We start from the raw sequence: 19894 nt of genomic DNA on the forward strand, positions 1-19894 counted from the left end.
GCCTCATCTTGTAGCGTACCTTCAGGCTTTTTGTATAGTCACTTTCACTTTCCCACTTTCTTTCTTTCTACTCATGTATCCATGGATTGAGTCTTGTCACAGCTCGAGGGCATTCCCCCTTAGTGTCACTATTTTTGAGATTCTCCTCATAGAATCTCTTTCGCGAAAGTCACCAGTGGTCCTCACTACATTTGCCTACTGTTGCAAGTGTCACTATTTTTGAGATTCTCCTCATAGAATCTCTTTTGCGACAGTCACCAGTGGTCCTCATTGCATCTGCCTACTGTCACTAGTGTCACTCTTTTTGAGATTCTCCTCATAGAATCTCCTTCATGATAGTCACCAGTGGTCCTCACTGCGTCTGCCTACTGTCGTCAGTTTCACTCATTTCGAGATCCTTCTCATAGGATCTCTTTTGCAATAGTCACCAGTTGTTTCAGCTGTGTCTGCCTATTGTTGCTAAGGTCATGTCTCCATATTCCTTTTGGGAAATCTCCCTTGCATCGGTCTCCAGTCATCCTGGCTATGTCTGTCTACTATCGCTTAGTCCTCTTTAGGTTCTTCATCGTGAAGTTTCCTCTTTGACCTCAGTCACTAGTTGTTTTGGCTACGTCTGTCTACTATTGTCACCCTACTGAAGAGATTTCTTTCAAACATGTTTAGGACATTGACACTTGACATCAATCCCAAAATATTGAACTCAAGAAAAGATATACTTGTTTGGATATGTTGAGCATTTTCTTTGTTTTCTTTGTTTTTCTTTATCATATCCCCTCGAGCAACTCGATGATATCATCTTCGACTAGAGAGGTAACGATTAGGGGCATGATCTTTTTTTTGCTTTCTATTTGTTGTTTAGTTCCAATAAGTTGATATATTCCTATAAGAGGGGTGTCCACTATAAGATCCTCCATCTTGTATTGGATGGCTGTGTGTACCTCGACTCCTTTTATAGGAATATGCCAATAACGTTGGTTCTTCTCCTTGTTTGTTGGAGTAAACTCTTCATACTATAGTAAATACTAATACTTGTCTTGCTAAGTGAACGTACGGGTCACTACGAGTATATCTAGCGCACTTTTGTCTCAGGTTACGAAAGCAAGGGTCCTTGGGGATAGAATGAATACTGAATACTTAGCATAAGAGGGATCTCCCGTGTGTTTGGTGTGCCTGTCATGCAAGCAATATTCAGGTCATCCTAGCGTTTATGTTTTGATGCTTATGTTAACTTGCTACATTAAAAGGGACAAATGTTCTGGTCATTCTAGCTTCTTGTGCCTCAAATGCTTACATTTAATCCTGACAAACCAATAATGTATGTTATATTCATATTTCCATGATTGCAATGTCAGTGGGAATTGTATAACATATGAGCTTTATTTTATATCCAGTGATGATTAAATATCGAGGCTTGGTAACCAGACCTAGGGTTGCATTTAACATAGTCTTGCATTACATACTTCATTTGCATTAGCACGCAATTTGATGGTCATTCCGTTCATAGTCCACATACATTAGATTCTTCCACGGTTATATAAGCATTTGGTTCATCGATCCACGCTCCTCAATGAATAACCTGTGACTATCAAGCAAAAACACACAACACTACATGAGATGTTAGTTCATACGTATGCATTCTATCTAAATAAAACATACATCTCATGTACATCAAAGTAAAAAAAAATAGACAATGACATGTACACAGGAATACTTGGCTCAAAATCTCGTATATATATATCAAAAGAATGGGTCAGTACAAAAATGGGTGCTACTTGAGCACAATCGATCAAAAATGATACATGTGGTGCTGGCATACCAATCGATACATAGCCAGGGATCAAAAAAATCAAGCACAGAGCATCTAACTCTGTCCTAAACCCTTGCCTCTAGGAGGAGCAGGGGCAGTAGGTGGCGGAGGCGGCGGTGGCATATCTGGCCTGACAGGAGGTCGTGCACCCCCAGACTCTCGTGCACACTGAGAGAAGTGCTGAACTTTCAATGTCTCATCTGGTACCGCATTGGTCTATGCAGCATAATAATAGGCGGCCCTAGCTGACTGAAAGCGAATCTCATCCTGCGCTAGCTCCAACCTCCACTCTATAGTCTCTGTGCGCTCCCTCTGTCGATCTATCTCCCGCTGTCTCTCCACCAGCTGCGCATCCCGGACTGCTACTGCAATCTACAACTCTCCCAACTATCGGGAGGCCTGACAAACCCACTCACGATACCATTGTACCATGTCTTGCACCCCACCTGCCGACTAATCTGGCATATCCTCATCGAGCATCTTTGGTGCCTACCATTGTGGCGGTACCTTCGGCTATGGTGGTGCTTGTTGCTATGGTATCTTCTACTCAAGGGCCTTCTCCTCTATCCTCTGCCTCCTCCATCGACTGTGTCCTGTCCCACTACCCCCGGCACCTACGTCTGATCCCATCTGACAAGAGGGAATGGGCATCTATTGTACCCGATGTTGGACCTGTGGCTGAATCTGTGGCTGACCTGGTGGTTGTGGCTGTGCTTGCTGCTGCTAGGGCACCTATCTCTGTACCTGCCCTGCCATCCCTATTGGATCTGTGAAGCATGGGAACGGATGGCCGATCAAAAATGCCTAATATGCAGGCATCATCCCTGCATCTACTACCTCTGGCAGGTAGTCCCACTGAACTGCAGCTAGACTGCGGATATCTATAATAGATCGCCCTGGATCCATCCGTGGTGGCCATCCTTGCTCAATATCCTTCTGCACCCTGGCATAGGCACAATACTCATGTGAAATGTCCTGGGGATGGCCATACTACTACCACACTCATGAAATAGCAAATCTCTCTATAACTAATGTCATCCTACCCGCCAAAGGTCGAGAACTAAACATCCATGGTAGCTCTCTGGGGGCATCATCCCAGTCCTCTGTCTCTCTCCAGGGTCACCATACAATAGACACCAGGTCATCAAGATGCGTCTGCTAGTGCTCAGTCTTACCCAGGTGGGCCTAGGTAATATGCCCTCTATATCTGCATAAACTGGCCAACATACAAGAAGATGCTCCCAGGCCCAGATCTGTAATACATATACCCCTACTGCCATGGTCTTCTTCTCATGGAAGACAACCTTGTGCATCTCATGGAAAAGGTGGGCCAACATGCACTGACCCCACCCGAAGATCTCTGGTGCCTCCAGCATCCTGCAAAGCATGGCACCCCATCCGCACTCTAACCCATGCTATCCTCTATTAGGACATAAGAAGCAACTCAGAAATATACCCAACACAAATGCCAACCTGTGTGTCGATCCATAGGTATGCATCAGCTCATCCCAACTGATGGGTCTGCCCCTCTGTAACTCTCTCCCGAACACAACAGATAATGCCTCTATCCCTTCTCGGGGAACTATATCATAGATGACCTAGGCACTGTGAAAAGGAATCATTAGAATCCTCCAGATGTCCTATGGAGTGATGGTCATCTCGCCCATCAACAAGTGGAAGGTGTTTGTCTCCGAATGGAAATGCTCCACCAAAGCTGTGAGTAAGCCGTGATTCACCATCATGGCTGGAATCCAGCATAGAGAGGACAAACCCAATCGAGCAATGTGAGCCCGATCTACATCATCAAGACTTCGCAATAACTCTCCATATGGCAGATAGTGTGATCTGAATGAAATGTTACCAAAGACCTCCTGCACGCACAAACAAAAAACAACAAATGAAACGATCAGTATCAAGTCGAAACGACGCACCAAAACCAAATAAAAAGAAAATTTTGAGTACAAAAATCAAATTTTTAAACAAAACTGTCATGAAATTTTACACGAGATTTGTGAAATCTCACGCAAAGCTCTCCAATTTCGCATGAAATCATTCTTTCTTCACGCGAAGAATCTCGCCATCGCATGAAAAAAGAGCTGCTCATGTGAAAAAAGATCTATTCATGCAAGAAAAGAGAGTCTCATGCAAGAAACGAAGCACCTTGCACGAAGAATCTAAATTTTTTCGTGAAACCTATTGCGTCCTGCGCAAAGATCCTCTGCCCACGCGCGAAGAAACAACGCACCATGTTTCTTCGCACAAAGAAAGAAGATCTTCGCGCGAGAAGAGATAGGCCTCGTGTGAAGACCGAATTGACAATCCTAAAACATGCTAAAACGTGTAATAAATGACCTCAAAATGCATGAAAACAAAAGTACGAAGGAAGGGACTCGCCGACTCATTGGTGGTCCATAGTTTGCTGGGCGGTCGTGACATCTAGAGCACTCGAGTCGATGATGTCTCACGCTGACTACCATGTCTCTCTCAGAGCTCAAATCAATAAAAACAAAAAGCACAAATGAATTGAAAATGACCCTTCGAGCCCTTATATAGTTGTTGACCTAAATTTTTTAGTGCTCGGATTTGTGCAAAAATCACACCCTTGGCTAATTGGACCGTTCTGGATCCATTTTTGAGATCAAATTCAAAATCTGACACACCTAAGAGACTCAAAAATGTATTTTAAAATTTTTGAGACTAACGCGATCGAACGCTTGTGCAGCTCAAATCTTTTCTGATACTTTGTCATTCTTGGAATCCTTTCAACTTTACATTCTCCATATTTTCAAAATTCATTTTGAATATAGTCAACTCAAGTCAACTGTGGCTAAATCTGGTCAAAATTGGTCTTTATGACTTCACAATCATTTCAAATCAACCCAGAATCTTCTTTCGATCATTTTGGTCTCTTCTATATTCTGCTAAATCTTAGATTTTTCCTATATCTCATATACTGCTTCAAATCATATTTCTGGTGTGTCATCTTTCGATTTCACTCTCGAGGGGGCAGGATGATTAAACATCATTAAATACCTATTGCTTGGGGCATCTGGTTCCCATCTTATGTCCTTATCACTTGGGGCATCTCATCACTCGGGGCATCTTGTTCCCTTCTATCTGGCATCTTTGTTACCTGTATTTTCTTTTCATCAATTGATCAGCCTTATAATAGCTCTTCTCAAAGTTTGATGGACAGGTATTGGGACAGTCTAAACCTTGACTCCTGAGGATCAAGCCTCGTTCTGGGGATGATTCTACGACTCATGATTGGACCTTGTTATCTTTTTTTTTTTCAATCTTAGGTATCTAGATGTTCTATCTGGATCCTTGAAGGTTAAGCTCTGTTCTGGAGATAGTCTTCTAAATGCTTTCAGTTTTTGGTATCTAGGTGTTCTATCTGCATCCTTGAAGATTAAACTCTGTTCTGGAGATAATATTCTAAATGCTTATCAATTTTAGGTATCTAGGTGTTCTATCTGGATCCTTGAAGATTAAACTCCATTCTAGAGATAATCTTCTAAATGCTTATCAATTTCAGGTATCTAGATGTTCTGTCTAGATCCTTAAAGATCACGCTTCATTCTGGAGATAGTCTTTTAAATGCTACCGATCTTAGGTATCTAAGTGCTCTACTTGGATTCCTTGGGATTAAGCTCTATTCTAGAGATAATCCTTAAAAGCTTATCAATTGGTCTCCATGTAATCAACTTCAGAACCAATCTCATGTTTGCATCATGCTTTCTGATTATCTTTGAATTGAACATGTTGCTCGCACATTCATTCAAAGAGGGACAAAATGTAATATCCCAAAATTGGCTCATTGCCATCTCAACCAATTATGGTCTATTTTTGACCAATCCTAAAGTCCTATTCCACTAGGTAAATTCTTATTCTACTACTCGCTACTTGACTTAATTGTCAGATGCAGAAAACCCTAATCTGCATTCATCATGCTTATTATTTAATTCCTATAGTATTTACTCATATTAGTCACATTAAACCTATTGGTTAATATTTAATTTAATTACTAATTATTTATTAAATTAAATAAATTTAATTCCATAGTACCTTAGCCTTAAGATATAATTTATTGCAGGTGTAGCTAGTAGTGGCAGGAATAGTGACTTCGGAACCATGAAATGGGAATTTGATGCATTGGTGGTATGTGGATGGCATAGCACGCATCTCATGTATCCATGGTCATCCCAACAGAATGTTATCACAAAATGAGGTCTCATTTCACCATGGTGGACATGGTTGTGGATCATAGGGACGAGGGTTATCCATTGGTGAGATAAGCTTGTGTTGTAGCAATGTTTTGTAAACCACATCAAAAGGTTCTCCCAAAGGCATATACTCTCACTTAGGTCGTGTTGTCCATGAGTTTTTCAGTTTGTTCCTAGATGCCTTATTGTCAGGGGGAGGCTTCTCAGCATTTTTGGCCGCTTTGAGGCAGTTCGTGAGATTAAATGTGGTTTTAGAAGGTTTGGGTGTTACATTGTCAACAACCCCATCATGTACAATTTCTCGGTTCTTGTTGACATGTTTGGTTTTATCCCTATTGGAAGTGGAACCTTGTTTTGTGTCTCTCTGAAGAGTGAGCAGGCTAAGGTTCTATGGAATCAAATTTATTTAATTTAATAAATACTTAGTAATTAAATTAAATATTAACCAATAGGTTTAATGTGACTAATATGAGTAAATACTATAGGAATTAAATAATATGCATAATGAATGCAGATTAGGGTTTTCTGCATCTGACAATTAAGTCAAGTAGCGATTAGTAGAATAAGAATTTGCCTAGTGGAATAGGACTTTAGGATTGGTTAGAAATATACCAGAATTGGTTGAGATGGCAATGAGCCAATTTTGGGGTATTACAATACCCACTAGATAATATATTGATATATAAGTTCCTTGTTCGAGTATGGACCCTATTAAGAGTCAATGAGCAAATTTAGTATAGAAAGTCCCTGTTAGGAGACTTTGAATCCTTGTTAAGAGATTCCAACCCTATTAGGAGTTGTGCCAACCTTGTTAGGATTTGTAGTATAGTAGATGCAAGACGAGCCCACCGCCCAAACATGCACTTCCAATGACAAGAAGAGCTCACTTTCCAAATAAGTAATTAGACTTCTAGAATATGTTAGGATTAAACTACGGACATAAATAACAATTACATGCAAATATATCCAATAATAGAAAATAATAGATCACACAGAAAAGAACACAAGACACCAAGATTTAATGTGGTTCACCCAATCCCTAGGCTACATCCACCAAACAACAAGTCTGATATTATTATGATCCAATGATTATAACCTGATTACAATCTATAATCCCTTACAGCTCAATACTGCCGCAAGAACTAATTTTGCATCACAACTATAAAATAATCCCTAACCCTAAGCTCTTTTATATAAGTATTTTTACCACTTCAGAGTTATAATTAATAATTACATGTCGAACCAAAATCCTGATAAAATAGGGCCCAAAAATTTTTTTTGTGCCCAAAAGAATTTATGAAGTATGTATAGTACTTTCTTGATCAGTCACCACAATCTAACAATCTCCCACTTGGGGACTGATTAGGCTCCACACTAAACAACAATCTCCCACTTGGAGATTGATCCTGTAGCTATGTCGCTACTTCATGAGGCTTGACATATTCTGATTAAATATTGACTCACCTGTACACATTTTTTAGCCATGCCCTATGCACATGCCAAATACATAAAAGCACTCGGTAATTAAAAGATGATCTGTATACATTGCAAAAATTGATCAATAACATTCTAAGAAAATGAATGCAAAATTGTAGTTTATATCATAAATCATTACTAAAATTGTGTTAATTTTGGTATAAATGTGTAAATTAAGGCCAATAAAAACCAAATAGCTTCAATTTCTACACTAGCATCATCTATCATAAATGCATTGACATGCCAATCATCTCTCAACTGTTTCCCCTGTCTATAGATCATTGTTAACCATTCATTCATATCCTCAACTCTACTTCTCGAAGATATTGCCCATGCAACAGGCAAACCAGCCTCTTGTTCATAAAAAATAAGCAATGTATATAACTTGTACTGCACATGAGTTTAACTTAAAAAAAATAATTTATTGAAATAAAACAAATGAATGAGTAAAAAATAAAATCAATAAATATAGTTAACATTTCTATAGTTACACCATATTTGTTTGTTGAAAATGTCGAATCCATTGCTATAATAGAGTTGTGTGAATGCTTGAACATCATTTCTCTCATCCAAGGTGTTTGGATGCCTTCAATAAATGGAACATCTCCCATGGTGTTTGGTGTTTTGTAAAAGAAGAAGTTATATTTCTCTTCTATATGCCATAAACTAACATTTTTTGCATCATCCTCATTTTTCTGTGATTGAAATGAGCATACTCTTTTCCATGCATTTAATACATCTTTCCTTAGTAAACAAGCATCTCTCTTATTCATCATTTCTATTAGACCATGGTCTAAGTAATGTTGCTCACAAATTGTATCAATTCCAACACCCATCATTAATAAGAACTCAATGTATGATTTACATTCATTTGATAGTCTTGATGCAAAGCTAGTTCTTGGATCTCTAGAAGGGTCATTCTTTCCATAAAAAAATTCTCCATTAACATCTTGATGGGTAAATTCATTATATGTGATAATAGCAATCTGTGGTTTACCATACATTTCACTAACATGAAAGTGGGTTTGGCAACCCCTTTTTTGTATAAACTTTTGTATCCTTTTCACCTTTTTAATGTCTTTAGGTTTTTTTCTATTATCCTTGGGCCCAAAAGCACAATGATATCTATTTAAGGACATGTAGAAAACAATATATATTAATCAACATGATAAATATATATTTTTTTAAATGACATGCTTAATTATATGAAAAATTTTAAGCATACCTTGAATACATTATGGTACTATGGTTAGTAGAGTTTTCTAATTTGGGCTTTCTATGAGCTTTACATAGAAATGTTGTCTCTATGCCATCCTACAATATACCTTCTCCTTTGATAAAGTGATCAAGTCTCCCAAGAGGGATAGCAACACATAAGTCAAGCTCCTAGACATTTTCATTTCTAATAGGTGTCCATTCAAGATCATTCATTGAAAAAGTGTTTCCTTTTTTTGGAATGTCTTGGACATATAATCAAATGAGTGATTCCCATTTCAATCCCCTACTCATTATGTACAATATTTGGCTAATTAGTAACCCTCTATCTTATTAAAACATGCATGAAAAATACATTTATTCTATACATTTATGCTAATTATTGTGTGTGTGTGTGTGTGTGTGTGTGTGTGTGTGTGTGTGTGTGTGTGTGTGTGTGTGTGTGAGAGAGAGAGAGAGATGAGGTAGTGTATCTAGAGAATAGTGGGGGAGAGAGAGAGAGAGAGAGAGAGAGAGAGAGAGAGAGAGAGAGAGGGTGATTAGGTGAGATATCTAGGGAGAATGGAAAGGCATGCATGTGTGTGGGAGAGAAAGATATTAGAGGGTGTATCTATAGAGAAATGAGGGATAAATAGGTAATAGGGGCATATCTAGAGAGAGATTAGTGGGTGTATCTTGAGTGGGGGGAGGGAGGTTATGGAGCATATCCTAGAGGGAGGGAGGGAGAGAAAGAGAGACAAAGAGAGATAGAGAGAGAGAGAGAGAGAGAGAGATAGAGAGATAGAGAGGGGTTAAACGAGGAAAATATGGTGAGAGTAGGTAGGAGAGAGAGTGTTAGAGAGTAATTAGGGGAAGAGAGATAAATAGAATGAAACATTAGTTACTAATTTCAATGCCCATCTTATACATAATTGATTCTATTTGTTAAAAAATATTAATTTCTAACAATATTACTAAATAAAACTATATAGCCATAAGACCAATTTAACACTTACACTTAACCCAACTGACATAAGCAAACAAATTGAAAATTTTCAAAGTTCTATCTTCAATATAATATTTATTAGTTAAGTTACTCAAATTTATTAAATTAAATAGTTTTAAATTATATGTCATAAAGAAATACAAATATTTAAAAGTAAATATAGATATATTTCGATTAAAAGCAGAAGGTTCATTAATATTCCAAAATTGTGAACAATGGAATAATGAATTAGGATTAAATCTTTATAAAAAATTTTCAGTTAGGGTCACGATTGAGGTCCAATTAGGGATACGGATTAACTAGATTATAGTCAAGTTTTGATAAAGTTTGTGGTCATAAATAAGTATCAACAAACTTGACTAAGATGTCAACAGTAAATTCATAGAAACTAGACCATTTAATTTTCAAAACTATTTATCTCATAGCTTAGAGGAATTTATGAGGTCATTTGTGTTTAAAACATAATTAGAATTTCCACTTTGAAATATGAAATAGGAGCTTTTGATAAGATTGAGTTTAAATTCTCTATAAAAAAGAAATGTAATATCCCTGATTGAGTTGGGCCGACCTAGCAAGTGTTTTTTTTAGTGTGTTTTTTAATATGGTTGTTAGTGTGTTCATATTGGAACACAATTTTGTTTTGGAATAGGAAAAAATGATCTATTTGCCTGAGGGCATAGCTAGTCAGCCTCAGTACTCAAGGTGCATAGCCTCTCTTGGGATGAATTTATAAATTTCAATTGATTGTTTCTGCCCTAGCACATTTAGTGGTATCAGAGCCTAGTTTCTCTGCCAGACTATGGAGATCTTATGTGATTAAGTCAAAGAGATCAGTGCGCTCTTGAAAGAGAATGAAAGAAGGCAACAATGAATTTATCAAGGATTGGAGGCAACAGTAACAAGATGGACAAGGATGAAAAAAATTTCAATTTCATAAGTCAAATGTAGGACCAAATGACCAAACAACAAGAGCAGAATAACTAGCTGACGCAAACAGTACTACAGACTATGAAAGACATAGGTGGTAGATCTACGTCGAGCAATGGGATGAAAGGCAATGGTTCTGAGTCACAGAACAAAGGCACATGCCCTACATAGCCTTCATTCATACCCAAATAGGTCCTTAGCAATGGAGGTGAAGAACTAAGGTTTGCAAAAGGAGATCTCAACACCAACATGGAGGCTTATATGAAGATTGATCTAGAAATAAGACAACAACTCCCTTTTATCTAGTTTCACAACTTAAAGAATGGATCAATGGGAAGTCAAATGAACCATTTTTCAAAAAGAATCTATAGAATAGGATGTCCAGGTTGACACTACCAACATTTGATGGTACAGAAAAAGGTTCAACAAAAGCATGGATCCAAAAGTTAGACACCTACTTTTCTCTCAACCTCATGGCAAAAGATGAGGCTATCAAATTCATAATTTTGCACTTGGAAGGTTTAGCTCATAAATGGTGGCATCATGACTTGGTTACTCTAGGGTTCAAGAAAATAACTACATACACTAAATTCACCCAAAAATTGAGAGAAAGGTTTGATAGGAAAGATCCCGAAAGCTACTTCTAGGAGCTCAATAGGCTCAAACAGATAGGCACTATGGAAGACTATGTGGTAGACTTTCAGAGGCTTACTTGAAGGAGAAAAACACAGGAGGTACTCTAGAAACACTTTTAGTAGCCCATCGATACAAGTCATTTCAAGTTAGAGGAGTACTTCGAGAATAGCGAGCGATAGTTTTGATAGATGGAGGAGCTACTCACAACTTTATTGACACTAATACAGAGCATAGGATGCATTTGGAGATAGAGAATTTTGAAGGATTTGATGTTGCTACCACTAGAAGCATCCTTACTTGTACCACTCAAGTGAACCAGATGGAGTTAACACTTGGGGGCATCAAAATTCAAGATGACTTCTATGTGGTGGACATAGGTGATATCGAGGTAGTTATAGGAGTTCAATGGCTCTAAACATTGTGAGAATATAGATCAATCACTATATAATGGAGCTTAAATTTGAATGGGACGAAAAGGAACTGGTCCTCAAAGGCCTTTCACAAAATGGGCCTATGATAGTTTATGTCAAAAGAATGAAGAGATTCTTCCATAAAAAAATTCCAGCAAGACTACCACTTGATAGAGCCTTTCAGCATGTGATAGAGCTAGAGGAAGGGGCCAAACCTGTTATCACCACCCCATATTGGCACCCATAAATATATAAGGAAGAGATTGAGAAAGCCATCAAGGAGCTGTTGTAAATGATCTTTCTAGAAAACCCCACCTTTGTGCTATGACTAATATATTTGTTGATTTCAGAGTAGGGATTACAATTGAATATGCTAAAGATTCATTTGCTAGTGATGTTTGGGAAGGTAAGATTGTTGATGACAGATACAAGGTAGTCGATGAACTCATCTTCTACAAAGAGTGGATTTACCTAGTACCACAGTCCAAATTTAAAAGCCAGATAATTAGAGCATGTCATGACACTCCTCTTCCAGGCCATCCTAGATTTTTCAAGACTTACAAGAAGGTGAGGGAGAATTTTGCATGGAAGGGACTCAAGAAAGATGTTTTGTAGCATGTCAGGGAATGCACAACATGTCAACAAAAAAAAAAAAAAAGAGCACGTCTTCCCAGCTAGGTTATTGCAGCCCCTACCCATTCCAAATTAGAAATGGGAATGTGTTTCCATGGACTTTATCACAGGCCTTCCAAAGGTGCAAGGTAAGGACTGCATTTATGTTTTGGTAGATTGACTTACCAAAGATGCACATTTTTATGCCATTTCGTTAGACTTCAAGGCTCACCAGGTTGCAGGCTTATTCATGAAAGAGGTTTTTCGTCTTCATGGGTTGCCAAATAATATTGTGAGTGACAGGGGTAGCTAGTTCATTAGCAGGTTTTGGCAAGAACTCTTTCTGTTGGCCCACACAGAACTAACTCCTAGCACCAGCTACCAACCCCAAACAGATGGGCAAACAGAGATCATAAACAAATGGCTTGAGGGATACTTGAGGAACTATGTGACAGGGCAATAAATGGCTTGGGTGAAATGGTTGCACGTAGGGGAATTTTACTACAACACCACACATCATATGTCAATCAGAATGAGCCCATTCAAAGCACTCTATGGTTATAAAGCCATCTCCTTGCTGATAGCCATGTCCCAAGGGCTAGAGATTTGATCTAAGAAAATGTGGATATATAATGAACTCCTTAAAGGAGAACTTGCAGCATGCCCAGAATCAACAAAAACTTTATGTAGATCAATGCAGTACTGAAAAGAGTTTTGAGGTTGATGATATGGTCTACATGAGGCTACAACCATATCATCAGTCATTGCTTAAAGGGAATGGAGCAGAAAAATTAAGGACTAAGTTCTACGAGCCATTCTGAGTCACCGACAAAATCAGAGAGGTCACTTATGAGCTCGAGTTACCCCCAGAAAGTAGAATTCATAACATTTTCAATGTGTCATGCCTAAAAAAAGTGATTGGACAACAGATTGCTCCATCCAAGGAGCTGTCGCCACTTGGCAATGAAGGGAAAATCATCCTTGAACCTGAGATGGTGCTTGATGTGAGGGAGAAGTGACTAAGGAACAAGATCATTCCAAAGTATTTGGTGAAATGGAAGAACCTCCTAGTTGAAGACACTACTTGGGAAGGGGTTGAAATTTTTGAACATCCGAGTTTAAGATTGCTTGAGGACAAGCAACCATCTGAGGGAAGGGACTGTAATATCCCCGATTGAGCTAGGCCAACCTAGCAACTATTTCTTATTAGATTTAATTTTGCTGGGCCGACCCAACAAGTGTTTTTTTTATTAGATTTAAAATTTTATGGGTGGTCGAGTTTGGTGAGGCCTTAGGTTGGTATATATGGTTGTTAGTGTGTCCATATTGGAACACAATTTTGTTTTGGAATAGGAAAAAATGATCTGTTGGCTTGAGGGCGTAGCTGCTCAGCCTTAGTACTCAAGGTGTGTAGCTTCTCCTGGGACAAATTTATAAATTTCAATTGATTATTTTTGCCCTAGCACATTTCAAGGAAATTATTACTTACATTTGTATCCATTATATTTTATTGCAACCTTCTCCTTTAATAAAGTCAGTGAGTCTCCCATGAGGCATAGTAACACATAAATCAAGACATTTTAATTTTTGATAGCTGCCTATTCAAGATCATTCATTGAAAACTAATTTTCCTTCTTAGATAACTAGTTAAATGAACTTGATTTTCATTTCCATCCTCTAGTCATTCTGCACAATATTTAATTGGTCACTAACCCTCTATCTTGTTAAAACAGGCATGAAAAATACACTGATACTATTATATCTTTAATAATATATTATAATTTTTTTAAGAGGTGATAGATTTATAGGACAATTTTATCAGAAAGTAAAACCTATTTTGGAGATGATGAGAAATAAAAAATTCATAGATAATGAATGTCTACGAAGATGTTATATGAGTATAGATAATATGATGGCAGTGTACACCTAGAAATATTCAAAATATAAACATCAAATAAGTTTACTACTTGATTTTTGGTGTGTAATATGAGGGAAAAAATTGCTTCACCATATATGACTACTACAATGATTATATTATTAGATTGAATATATAGATTTCGTTATGTGTAATTTCACATTATATGTCTTATATGACATGAAAACTAACATAATTATACTTCATTTGTAACAAAAAAAACCACATGATACAAAAGATTCAAAGATGGATTAACTAATATAATACTATTTGATCAATTTCATATAATGGTACTCTTATATGCATCCATTGAACTTAACTTGTTATTAAAAGTGATTTTTTTAACCAATCAATTGTGAGGTTTTTTTTTACATTTGATTTTTTTTAAATTTACTTAAGTAGAGATGCAATTATTTTAACTAAACATTTTGAAAAAAAAATGTGCTTTCATTGGCTAAAAGGTTTTAGAAATATAAACTTGTTTCCATTTAGTTGTGATTTTTCAATTGTATTATAAATTCAAAACTTATAAATATAAACATGTAGATGATATATTTTACATTTCATTTAAGATATTTTTCATGATATATGTTATAATACCATATTTCATTATATTTATATTTTACATTCTATTAATAATGATGTATTATATTTAATTACATTTACATTAGATATTCATTTTTTTTGAGCTTTGCAAATTATGCTTTATAAGATATTTCACATTTTTTTCAAAATTGTGTAGAAGTTGATTCTACCAATAGTGAGAATCAATTAACAAGCAAATTGTATGCCATGTACTTGGACAATAGGTGGGGTCACTCGTTCCTAGGTTGCCATATAAGATTTTAATACTTATATAAATAGATTCATCTGCAATCCCACACAAATCTGCATCTTCACAATGTATTATGTAGCATGATTCAAGAGGTTGAGACTAATTTCTCAATGTATTAGAAGATGAATTTAGAAAGGTTCTCTTGGAATATGAGCTTTGGAAGCTTCAAATTTCCTTATAAAATAAAGAAACTAAATACTAGGGCTACCTAGAGTTCCACAGAAATGGTTACAATATTGGTTACAGGTCAAATATTCAAAATGTATAAAACCAAATTATCAAAGTATGTTTATGTTAGATTATTGTACATCCTAAGGTTTCAAAAATAAGGTATTTTGGTTTTTAACTAATAGGAAAGAGTTACTAGCATTTGCACATCTAAACAATAAATTTTTTTAGAGTATTTTTATATGACTTGAGAACTAAAAATCTTTTATGTCAATCTGGGAGAGTGAGTAATTATATGAGAAGTATGTTAAGTAATCATTTCAAAATACTATCTGAAATCTAGTCATTTTCAAAGTGAGAAAGGAACCCAAAAAATTATCTCAGTTTTAACATTCAAATAGCCCCATTAGGATTTGGAATACTAAATACTGATAATTTGTTTCAGCACATCTCTCATATTTTTTATAATTTTATATAATAACCTATAAGTGAGATTTTATATAATATAATATAGTGAGATTTTTTTTTTAAAGGGAAGAAACAAATTGAATTCTAATGTAGGTAAGAAAGTTTTCCTGGGTACCTTTAAATGTAGAGAAAAACTTCCAAGTGACTGGATCGATTACTGTATCAAATTCTGCACCCAAAAACTCACATATAAATTCAAATAACAACATTTAAATTATTTTCAAACTATTCATCATACATTTAAAATTTAAAACTAAATTTAAAGAAACACACATTAAAATGCCAAAAAAATCTGCAGAAAAGATGTTAAATCTTCGAATTACCTATCACAACAAAGATAGTGAAGGGTTGGTGCTGCTAGCTTTCAACAGAATGTATGCACTTCCAATAGAATGTAAAATTAGAATCTAAAATCACATTCCAATATTTGTTATTTCACAGAATGTATGCGTAGCTTCCCTCTCGACCTCGACTTCTAAATCTGTCAAGAACATTCCCTCCAAAAAAAACATGGCATTCCTTCCAATTTTAATAGCCTTTAAAATGTATTTGTATTCGCCAAACACCCTAGTTTTAATATTAATATATGCTGATATAGGAGGACGCCAAAATCAAATTATCTTATTCCAAGTGAGTCGCTCAACCGGCCATATGTCAGAGACGCCAAACTCAAGGGAGGAGGAAGTATTACAGGCTGCCAGTAGTAGATGACATAATTTACAGCCACTGACAGTAGTCGTGGTGGTACAGGGCTAGGCATAGTGATAGGGTAAACAAAATAGTATGTATCATTTGTATGTATCTTCTCTAGCTTTAACTGTCCATCCTCCAAAATTGATTAAATGAAATGTTACCGCAACTGTATGTGTTTGGTCTTTGAATGCAGAGCTAAATTCTTTGCAAGATGAATGGCACTCTAACTATCTATGAACAAATAATTATCCTTCTAAGGATGTCCCAATTCTTCTAAGAAGAACTGAAGCCATATCATCTCCTTGGTGGCCTTTGTAGCAGCAACATACCCTGCCTCTGTAGTGGATAGAGCATTAATCTTTTGTAACCTAGAAACCCAACTCACTGCTGCCCCATCAACAATAAAGACATAACTTGTAGTACTCCACCTGGTATAAATATCCCCTACCAAATCTAAGTCAACATAGCCTTGTAAATCAATAGTAGAGCCTCCAAAGTGTAAACACTTATTAGATGTTTCTCTCAAATATCTGAGAATCCATTTGACTGCATTCCAATGCTCAATTCCTGGATGACTCATATACCTGCTAACAACTCCCACTACATGTGCAATATCTGGCCTGGTACATATCATAGCATACATCAAGCTTCCTATAGCTAAAGCATAGGGTGCCTTGGACATCTTATCCTCCTCTTCTTATGTCTTGGGACACATCTCCTTAGTCAACTTCAAATGACTAGGTTAAGGTGTGCTGACAGCTTTAGCATTCTCCATAGAGAAACATTGCAACACGTTCTCCACATAATCAGCCTGAGATAGCATTAATGTTCTATTCTTCCTATCTATGCAAATCTTCATACCAAGGATTTGTTTTGCTGCCCCCAAATCCTTCATAGAAAATGCATGTTCTAATTGGTGTTTCAGCCCCTTAATGTGATCCATGTTAGACCCAGCTACAAGCACATCATCAACATATAAACATAAAATAATGTAGCTATCATCATCCAACCTCTTAAAATAAACATAATAATCTGAATGATACCTATTGTATCCATGCTCATGCATAAAACTGTCAAATTTTAAATACTATTACTATGGTGCTTGCTTCAAGCCATATAAACTTTTCTTCAATTTGCACGTTAAGTTCTCCTAACCTTTGACCTCAAATCCCTGTGGCTGAGCCATATATATCTCTTCATCCAAATCACCATGAAGAAAGGTTGTTTTAACATCAAGCTGCTCTAAATGCAAATCTTTAGTAGCCACACTACTTAATACAGTACAGATAGAAGTCATCTTAACAACATGAAAAAATATCTCATCAAAATCAATACCCTTTTTCTATGCAAATCCTTTTACAACTAACCTGGCTTTAAATCTTTTCTTACCTCCTTCCTCTTATTTCAACCTATAAACCCACTTATTCTGTAAAGTCTTTTTACCTGGAGGCAATTTGCATAAATTCCAAGTCTTATTTTTTAGCTAAGAGTCCATTTCGTCTTTCATTGTAGACTCTTACTGAATCTTAGTATCCACCTGCATAGGTTCATCATAACATTCAGGTTCACCAACACCGGTAAGTAAAATTGAATACAAAGAGGGACTGTCTAACATTCACCTGTGTGTGTGGTATTTGTTTCCTGTGTGTGTGGTATTTGTTGTTGCGGTTGTTACACATTATGAGGAATGGTTGGAACATCAGCTTGTGGAGTATCATCTAGCACTACATAATCATCTTCTTTCTTCTCATGTTGCTGCAATAGATCTTTGTACAACACTTTCCCATTAAATATGACATCACTTCTTCTTAAAATTTTATGATTTTCATTGTCCCAAAGCCTATAACCCAATTCATAAATTCCATATCCAAAAAATACACATTTCTTTGACTTAGCTTCCATCTTGGTTCTATTTTCATAATCTATGTGAGCAAATGCTTCATAGCCGAAGGTTTTGAAAAAAGAATAACTCACCTTCTTACCAGTCCATGCTTCCTCTGGATTACCACAACCCAAAGGAGTAGAGGGGCCTCTATTAATCAACAATACAGTAGTATTGATAGCCTCCACCCACATGTGTAAGGGTAACCCAACATGCAACCTCATGCTCCTTGCACGCTCCATTATAGTCTTGTTCATGCATTCAACCACTCTATTTTCCTATGGAGTCCTTGGAATAGTTTTCTGTCTATGAATACCATTAGTGGAGCAATAATCTTCAAATTCACGACTGCAATACTCACCACCATTATCAGATCTAAGACATTTTAATTTCTTACCAGTCTCACTTTCAACCAAGCATTTCCATTTCTTAAAATTTTGAAATACATCAGATTTCTGTCTAAGGAAATAAACCCATACTTTTCTAGTTGCATCATCAATAAATGTAACATAATAATGAGAGCCACCAAGGAAAGATACCTAAGCCGGTCCCGATACATCTATATGCACAAGCTCTAATTTCTCCTTTTTATTTTCCTTCTCACTCTTCACAAAACTCACTCTCTTTTGTTTTCCATACACACAACTTTCACAAAAATCCATATTAACATATTTTAGACCTAGTAAAACTTTTTTCTCACTCATGTGCCCAATTTTGTTGTGCCACAACGTTGTATCAGAATCTAGAATAGTTATTTGTTCTCCCTGCTCAACTACAACAATTGTTCCTAAACATTCATTTTTCTCTGAAACAATTAAAGTAGAAGGAACAATATGAATTGTACAAAGATATAAGGTGCCTACTTTCACACCTTTTGCTACTACAAGGGAAACTTTTGAAACCTTCCAATTTTTATGATTAAAAGTAACTACACAACCCTCATCATTGAGTTGCCCTGCTAAAATTAAATTCCTACTTAGCCTTGGAACATGTCTTACCTCATGTAGTAGCCAATGATTCCCATTCTACAACTTAATCTTAATTTTTCCCTTTCCAACAATCTAATAGGGTTCATTATCCCCCAAATGAATAAGCCCAAAATCCCCTTGGACATAATCAATGAAATAACCTCTATGAGTTGTAGCATGAAATGAAGCACTAGAATCTAAAACACATGAATCATCAACACTTTCTAAAAATAGAAGCAAAGCATCCTCTTCGGATTTGTTACTTACCACATTTGCCTCCTTGTCTCCATCTGGTTTATCTCCTTCATTTTTCTTTTGATTCCAACAATCTTTCTTTTTATGACCTGGTTTCCCACAGTACCAGCAGTCATTCGATCCTCTCGATTGATACCTCCTCCCCTTTGACTTTCCTCTTGATTTCCCACAATTTTTGGGATTACTTCCTCTCATTCATTCTACCCCTACTTTGTGCATTCAAAGAACTTCCTGATGTAGATCCACCTGAGAATTTCTTATGAGTTTCCTCACTCAAAATAACATCGATTACATCATCATATTTTAGGGTACTAGATCTAGGAACATAATTACTCATCCATAAGCCATTCCAACTTTTTGGAAAATAACACAAAATCAAGAGAGCCCTAATTTCTTCAAAATTGATACCTACAGAA

General features: G+C 36.5%; 1 protein-coding gene across 1 annotated transcript in view; it reads right to left on the bottom strand.

The window, feature by feature from the left end:
- Positions 1–1861: 1861 nt before the first annotated feature.
- The window catches only part of LOC149553388 (uncharacterized), a 43652-nt gene continuing 25619 nt past the window's right edge, over positions 1862–19894 (bottom strand). The window contains exons 4-12 of the mRNA XM_089790328.1: positions 15796–15849; positions 4053–4128; positions 3831–3903; positions 3579–3678; positions 3153–3222; positions 2664–2750; positions 2426–2574; positions 2091–2206; positions 1862–2023 (exon numbers count right to left, since the gene is read on the bottom strand). Of these exons, the coding sequence (XP_089646454.1) occupies positions 1862–2023; positions 2091–2206; positions 2426–2574; positions 2664–2750; positions 3153–3222; positions 3579–3678; positions 3831–3903; positions 4053–4128; positions 15796–15849 (887 nt within the window). The remainder of the gene's footprint in view (positions 2024–2090; positions 2207–2425; positions 2575–2663; positions 2751–3152; positions 3223–3578; positions 3679–3830; positions 3904–4052; positions 4129–15795; positions 15850–19894) is intronic.

Source organism: Cupressus sempervirens, chromosome 6 (assembly GCF_028749045.1).
Source record: "Cupressus sempervirens isolate cs-2001-9-10 chromosome 6, ASM2874904v1, whole genome shotgun sequence".
In the NCBI taxonomy this organism is placed as follows: domain Eukaryota; kingdom Viridiplantae; phylum Streptophyta; class Pinopsida; order Cupressales; family Cupressaceae; genus Cupressus; species Cupressus sempervirens.